General features: G+C 36.1%; 2 protein-coding genes across 2 annotated transcripts; one reads left to right on the forward strand and one right to left on the reverse strand.

Annotated features, from left to right (window-relative positions):
• Positions 1 to 2342: 2342 nt before the first annotated feature.
• Positions 2343 to 4584, forward strand: MELLADRAFT_71644 (uncharacterized protein; the record flags this gene model as incomplete). Its single annotated transcript, XM_007408911.1, has 8 exons — positions 2343 to 2517; positions 2597 to 2709; positions 2790 to 2825; positions 2913 to 3110; positions 3215 to 3360; positions 3451 to 3539; positions 3833 to 4065; positions 4159 to 4584. 8 exons carry the CDS (start codon positions 2374 to 2376, stop codon positions 4301 to 4303), a joined length of 1104 nt encoding a protein of 367 aa, XP_007408973.1.
• A 92-nt stretch (positions 4585 to 4676) lies between these two features.
• On the reverse strand, positions 4677 to 7841 carry MELLADRAFT_105661 (uncharacterized protein; the record flags this gene model as incomplete). The annotated part of the gene is made up of 11 exons (XM_007409019.1): positions 4677 to 4691; positions 5617 to 5803; positions 5892 to 6028; positions 6096 to 6320; positions 6408 to 6528; positions 6617 to 6937; positions 7020 to 7171; positions 7283 to 7386; positions 7452 to 7510; positions 7603 to 7714; positions 7811 to 7841. The coding sequence occupies 11 exons, from the start codon at positions 7839 to 7841 to the stop codon at positions 4677 to 4679; spliced, it is 1464 nt and encodes a 487-aa protein (XP_007409081.1).

A 7841-nucleotide genomic window follows, 5' to 3' on the forward strand; every position in this document is an offset into this window, starting at 1 on the left:
AGATATGACTTTACTATACCCACCAATCCTTTCAAGTCAGAGACTGTCTATGATGTTGACAAGAAGCTAAACAATATTGAAAGGAGAAGTTTGTGTACTTTGGTCTAACCCAGACATGGGATGCATCAGCCATGTTATGTGGTGAGTAGGACTGACACACAGATCATTTCTTGCTTCCCACTTGAAACATGTAGAACTGTTTGCCCCACCTTGATGGAGCCTTTTCATGAGGCCAATCTCAGCCCACTGTTGTTTGTTTGAGTTTGTTATCTAATATAAGAGTAGGTGTCAGTGGTGAATGGGTTTTCGGAACAAGTTGATCAAAATATGACTTACACTATAAACAAAATAAGTTTTTGGCAATCTATAGAAATCCAAATCTTCCTCTACAATAGTATCACTGTATTCTTAGAGAAGAAATGTGAAGAAAGTGAATATGTTAGTATGATAGAGTAAAGACAAAAAAACCTCAAAGAGTGAATGCATGTAAAAAGCATAAACAAGACTTTTTAGGACTTTTTGCCAAAAATAGAAGTGACTTGATTTCTGTATGCCTTGGTTTTTCAAAATTCTAAGCTCAGGTCTTGGGTCCTAAATCCCTGCTTGAAACAGGGATTTGGTCCCAGAATCTCAAGTTAATTTGAAGAAGTCTATTATTGAGATGAAAATCATATATAAAGTACCTGTTGAGTTCATAATGGGCGCATTTATTTTATGTTATGGTTGAATTATGTTCTGATGAGGTATTGAGCTACCAACAATATTTGTGATTTACAATCCAAGTATATTGAATTTACACATATTCTAGAAAAACACAAAACTTTACAAAAAAGGATTCCAAACCACTTTTCTCACTGTTATGTAAGCCCAATTGGATCCCAATTGTAAAACCCAGGCATGTTCTGAACCCATCTCTGCTCATTAAGTTTGGATTGTAGTGTATACCCATATGAAATATGTTTGGTGGAACTTCACACTCAACTGATGGTCCCAATATAAAAAAACATGGGGTCAAGTGACAATCCTGAAGATGTAAAGATTCAGCTGGTTTGAGAATGATTGACATTCTTTTGAAAAAGTGCATCATGGTTCTTGAGACAAAGTTTTTTTTCTTGACTAATTTCCAGAAAAAAAAGAGAATACAAACCCTATAAAATCTTTTTTTTGGTGGGTTTAACTCACAAAAAAAAAGGTCAATCTTTCTCAGAGTAAGTTGATAATTGAAAAAAACACGTGTAAAAAAAGGCTTTATGATACTTCATAAACAGCCAAAAGAATTTATATTTCAAAATTGATAAATTATTATAAAACTTTATTATACAACATGTTCACTGATCAAATAAAAAAAAAGCTTTATGTGATGTAGAGCTGGAGAAATTGTACCACTCTTTTTAGTGTAAATCATCTTCTTGGCTTTTCTCTTTTTGCATTTTTCCTTTTTGCATTTTCTTTGTGGTTGGTACAAAGTATGAAGGTAGTGGAATCTGTTAAAGGCATAGTATTAGGGGACATCTGAGGTATGAAGGGATAGGTGGAACAAGTGCAATAAAATTGGCAGTCAACATGTCTCCCCAAGAAGTATAGTCAAGCCAGGAAAATTTCTTCCTTTCAACTTTAGTATATACTGTTCAATGCACAGCCATTCCAAAGTGGTGGTACCAAAAATTGTAAAAAGTTCATCAGCACAACAGAGAAACCAACTGTAACTGGTTTTGCTCTCAGTTTCCTCTAGAATCAACTTAACCTTACCTGATGTGTATGTTGGCCACAGAGTGGCTATGTCAAATCTTACTAACCAATGAGAAAGGGATGTTCTTACTGCTAGCCATGAAAGCCAAACAATGATCATAAAGGATTTGGCAGACATCAAAGGAAAGTGAAACAAATCCATTTTGATTACATAGCTTCAACAAAGTACTCTGAACTGAAGTATCCTAAATGTTCTCTTTGACCGCTTTGTAAGCTTAACACTGGATTTATAACTTGATGGTTTTGAAATGATCATGATTTGAAGGTTGTACTATAATTTCTTGGTGTTTGCTTTAAGTCTTCTGATTGAATTTTGAATGTAAAGTGGTCATGTGCAGTTTTTGATCAAAAGAATGACTACATATCGAACCACATTTAAAGAAACAGATCTTATCCAATTCTTCACACAAGACTCGAAGTACATACCTAAATTGGCGGGGAAATTGGGATGAGGATGATTTTTGGGGTTTTGAAATTCAAAGCATCTGATCGATTCAAATTGACTGTATTGTATGTTTGATGACGATGAATGACGTCATCAGTTCATAATCGATTACAAGTTCTTTCTTCTTTACCTTCGATTCCAATCCAACCAAACCCAAACCTGAAAAACATTAAATCAAAATGCCACTCAACACTACACCACTCCATACACTCTCAAACAGCTCATCAAACTTACCACCTGAATTTGGGATCATCATTAATTTGGATTCGTATGAAAATAATACATTTGATCCAACTAAATTATCAGAAGAAGACTTTAAAGAAGTAAGAAAACCTCGAAATCTTAAGCACCTTTGTATTACTCATAAATGCGTTTTCCTTTTCGGGTTTGCGGTTTATTTAGTTGGAGGATTTACTTTATAAACATTCTTTGGTGCTTTGGCGTGGTGTGAAATTGAATCCGCTTCAACAATATACTCTTACAAAACGATTTGATCCTAGTAGTACTACATATGGGTATATGATCTTTTACTTGGTTCAAACACTTATTTCTTCTTCAGATACTGACTCCGAATCCGATCACTCAAATTCCAAAGGCATGATAATGAAAAATCAGGTATCCAATCCAAATCGTAAGAACACCCACTCCATCACCATCTTCAATTGGTCAAATTCTGATTCAAACACACTTGATCTTGTTGTAATTTATGGTGAGGAAGTGTATTACATCCTGATCTAAAGACTTTACCATCTCAACCTCAAGTTCAATTAATTGGAAATGGAAAAGTTATCGATCAAGAAATCGCACCCGGTATGGATCCTTTACCAACCCTTAAACATCCACATCATAAAACGTTTCATAAGACGGTCGTATCAGAAGAAGATGAATCAAAAGGGTATACTCGGTTTTATAGATGGTCAGGACTTTTGTTCCATTCACTTTTTCAATTTCTTGGTGTTTTTTGGGTGTTGGGTTTGATGATGATGATGATGTGTTTTTTTTTTCGTTCGGTTTGGATAGGCATATAGATGCTGCACTTTATAAACTTGATCCTCCTAAAGTGACTACCTTGCAAGCTTTGAGAGTACCAGAAGGAAAACATCAAGTGTGTAGATATGATGATGGTACAGGAGATGAACTGTCAGTTCCACTGGGTACAACGGCTTGTAAGACCCACTCTAAAATATCATTCAAACTTAATGGATCATCTGATAAACTAACCCGAGGGTGTGGAATCGATTTTTCTTGGTACATAGTTGTCAGTGGACAAAAGATGTTTGAAATCTTACCGAAAGAACTTAAGAGTTTAGCGGTTCGTACTAAGGTTCAATATGCACCACATCCTGTGAGTTTATATCTTCTTTCGGTCTCTGCAAATGTTGGAGTTTGAATATATCACTGAAAGTTTGAGTATCTTGTTTGGTTTTTTAGTATGTATGGATGTCAGAAGCTAAAGCAAAACCTACTGGTCTTGGAATCGAATGTGAAGGTAAAGAGTATCTAAAGATAAACTACCACCATGGAACGAAACAGAAATTAAGATATATCCATTAGTAAGTGATGATCAATTTGCTCGAAAACCTATGATGATGATTATGAATTTATATTCTGATGTTTTTGTAAACTGTTTTTTTTAAGTTATGGAAGAATCCAGTGACTGGTTTACTGCATTTACAAGTACATCCATCTGGAGCCGAAAAATTAATTATTGATCCGATCCCATCAAACCAATCAACTCAATCTACTGAATTGTATCCTGAAGGAGGAAGAATAGAAGATTTGAAAAAAGTTAGAGAGATCTTATATGATTTTCAAAGACCTGGAATCTCACCTGATTTAGTATATCCACATGATTGGAAAGAAAATGATCTGTAAGTTTGATTCTAATTTAAGCATTTAATTCATATAAGAAATTCTGGTGATTGATTTTCTCTTGATTTGATTTGATTTCATCGGAAACATAGTTGTTTGTTTCATAATCGTGGGGTTTTACATAGTGTAGTTGGAGCTTTTGGATCAGATCAACATCGAGCATTTTGGCAATGTAATATTGCTGCTAGTGATCAACCTATTGGACCTGATGACAATGATCTTCAAAAATATCTTTGAATGAAACTGGACATGTCTTTCTTTGGAAGGGTTTTGTATTTCAAACTCTTTTTTGTTTTCTTTATAGCATTGACTATTTTTATGTATCTCTTGGTTGTTGTTTTTTTGGTATGAAAGGATTTGTGATTTTTTTATTTCGGTTGATGTTGTTGTTTATGATGATGGTGATGTTGTTGTTGTTGTTGTTGTTGTGTAATTGGATATACTTTTGATTATACTTTTGATTATTTGATTTGATTGATTAGTTGAAAATTGAAGATTAAGGATGGTTGGATTTATGGAACAGAATAAGTGAAACTCAAAATCTCTGCAAATCAAAACCAACTTAAAAAGGTATGAATACTTTCTTCTGTTTCTATAAAATTACTATATGTTACATATATTCATACTAAATTAAAATAATTGACAAAAATAGAATGCAGTTTAAAGGTAATCAAACAATGAGGTTTAAAGTGTGTGCAAAAGATTAAGTGATGGATTCTTGATTACTCATTTCTGTAAGTCAATAATAAAAGAAAAACTCAGGAAAGAGGAAGAGGGAACCATGTACCTTGGTAAAATTTTCAACAGAATTGAGTCTATATATATGTAAAGAGAGGCACAAAGAAAACTTCTTTGACTCAAGAAAATTTACAATTGGTCAAAAATGTTTTATGAGGGAGGCAGATTTTTGATTCCCCTCAAAGGCAAAAGTGTGCTTTTTTGTCATAAGTCTATCTTTGCCCATTGCAAGAAGCAGTGACATGTGAGGCTTAGTTGAGTTCAAGATCTTGTCAATTACATCAGCAAATTTGGGCTCTGAAGATATGTTTAGGTCATGTGGATGCATTCCCATGGCTGTATATAGCCCCAAAACATCATCTGAATTGGGGAAACATGATTAAGAGAAGACTACAGAATTATAAATGTTCTAATGAGTATAAGAAAATGAAAATGAAGGTGTGAATTGAGGAAAAAAGGATACAGAAAAAAACAAATTGGCCAAGAAGTTCATAGCACACAAATCAACGATTCAAGATAATTTTTCAGAAAGCTACATAATCTAAGGAAATCTAATCCATTTAAGAAATCGAGCAACCTTGACCTCAAGACAGTTAGAAATCTTTAAGGTATTCAAGTTTCGTTAATCTTTCATCAATCCCAAAGTGAACTCTTTGGTTCAGGATGGCTCCAGATACTGAAGAGTGAGCCTATAAAAGATCAATCAAGTGAGAAAAAATGTGTCAGGAAATTCTTTAAAATCACCTGCATATCATTTTGAGAAATGATAATAGTCTTGTATGGAGAGTTGAAGGGTAAAAAAACAGGCCTACATCACCAATAAAGATAGCTGAACGCATCATCAAACATTGTTCCAGGATAGCTAATGTGTCTTGAAAATGAGAACTAAAACTAAGTTCGATTCGATCTGAATCATCTAGTAAATCATTCAATAGGATCACATTTTGCTTCCTGAGAAAATCAAGCTCTGGTCCTTTAGCATTCGTAGCGAGATAGATACTATCAAATTGGATCAGGCATTTTGATTTTAGTCTTTACCATGCGCTTCCTTATTGATGAAATTGTTATCTTGTTCTAGTAAACTCACGGATCTTCGAGCTTTGGCACCTGACGGCTCGTGCCGTAGGCTTTGTGAGCCGATATCAGAAGTGCAGGTGAGGCTTCCAAAGTAGCCAGAGAGGCATTCAAACGCTTTTGCATCAGTGCATAATGTTCCCCAATGTCCTGTCAATCAATTCTTTCAGTGAGTCAGGAATTGAAGAAGAAGGAAAAGTTTAAAGAAATGACAAACAGAGATGGCCCATCCGTAGTTCACAAAATCACCCCTTCTCATGTGAGTAGATCGCCAACTTCGACCTTCACATCGTTCACGCATCTTCCTTTCTAACTTTGAAGCCATTCGATCATACACATCTGGTGCCTTGATGGCTGTTCTTACTAGATTTTCGTAATTCTGACGACCTGCAAGACTGGTCCAGAGCATTGATCCAGGTGGAAATCCATTATGAATTTCACCCTAGTTCAAAATCACAAAGTACAACTCAGTAATAGATCTTGCCAGAGATCCTAGGTAGAATGATGAGTTTGATGGTACGCGTCTCACTTCGATATGTAAAATGTTTTCTTCGATATCATTGAGCTCGTCCCACCATCCCGTTAAATCCTGGACTTTACGGATATATTTAGTAGGGTCATACGGAGCCTTCATCCAGTACCCTAAAAGACTTGACCGTGAAAATATTAAACAGATCAAGAGTCCAATGCCAAAGGGTAGATTTTGGCCGCAGCAAATGGGCGAGCCAGCAAACTTACGTGTATCCATAGGCAGTGCGATACCCACCTGAAGCCAAACAACGCTCTAGAAAATCATGGTCACGGATAGAAAGGTCCCCGCTCATCTGGTCATTATTGATGAGATCATCATTCCATGAAGGGAAAGTATTGTGATCCTGATAGGTTATCACCACACGTTTTTTGTGTGGTCTTACTGGTTCTGAACGTTGAACTTTTTGCAAAGTAATTCGACATTTTTCAAGTACGGAAGGAGGAACTGAGGAGAATGTTGAATTACCCAGAGGTGCTACTGGATCAGGTAGTCGATCTACCATTGTTCGATTAATGTTGGTAAACAGTCTAAGAAAAGTTTGAGAGAAAAAAATCAGCGCACCACTGACGCGCTTTTGTCAAAGAAATCTTCAAGTTCATATTGACTGACTGATTTGGAACCTTTCGATAAGAAAGACCCTTGTTGTAATTCACAGACCACTTTCCTGTTGATTGCCCAAGAAACGATGGATAATGGGATTCATTGATGGCTCCAGTCAGTTGGAGGAACTCTCTGTGAGTCAGACAGGAATCCCATTGAGACTGCAGAAAAGGAATGTCAAGCATAACCTATTCTTCAAATGATTTGGGATAGTCAGTCCAAGTTAGACAAACGATAATAAGTCAAATTTAAGCTACAAGCTAATGACCCACTTCAAGGGGTAATACCCATCCTGTGGGGTTTTGTTCTTGAAGGGGTGGAAGCAGAAAGGTCTTTCCATCATCTGGGTCGGGGTATTGGGATCGATTAACGACATCTACAGGTCAGAGTTATTTGATGAGTCAACTGAGAATGTCACTAAACTACCAAATCATTACTAACTTGTGAGATCCACTGGTTTATCTCGGATATACATTGGCGTCAACTTTTCACAAACCTCACTAAGCCAGGACGTATGCGTATGTAGATAAAGAGGTCATCAAGCATAAGTCACAGCCATCCAGACCTCAATATCGAAATGAAAAGAACTGACATGTCATAGGCACATGCACTTGCGTAACTGAAGCCGGGAAGGACCAATTCTCTACCCAAGAGATTGGCAATCAATAGACCGGTCTCAATTGTATAACGAACATTATTCCACCCTAGCCAAGGTCTGTGATCATCAAATTGAAAATTGAATCAATTGGTCAATAGAGCGTCAAAAATCAATCCGAGGAAAAATCTGCAAGAAGACTTACGACCAATCTCGGACCAGAAACTTGCGTTCAT

Source organism: Melampsora larici-populina (genome assembly GCF_000204055.1).
Source record: "Melampsora larici-populina 98AG31 unplaced genomic scaffold MELLAscaffold_14, whole genome shotgun sequence".
NCBI lineage: Eukaryota > Fungi > Basidiomycota > Pucciniomycetes > Pucciniales > Melampsoraceae > Melampsora > Melampsora laricis-populina.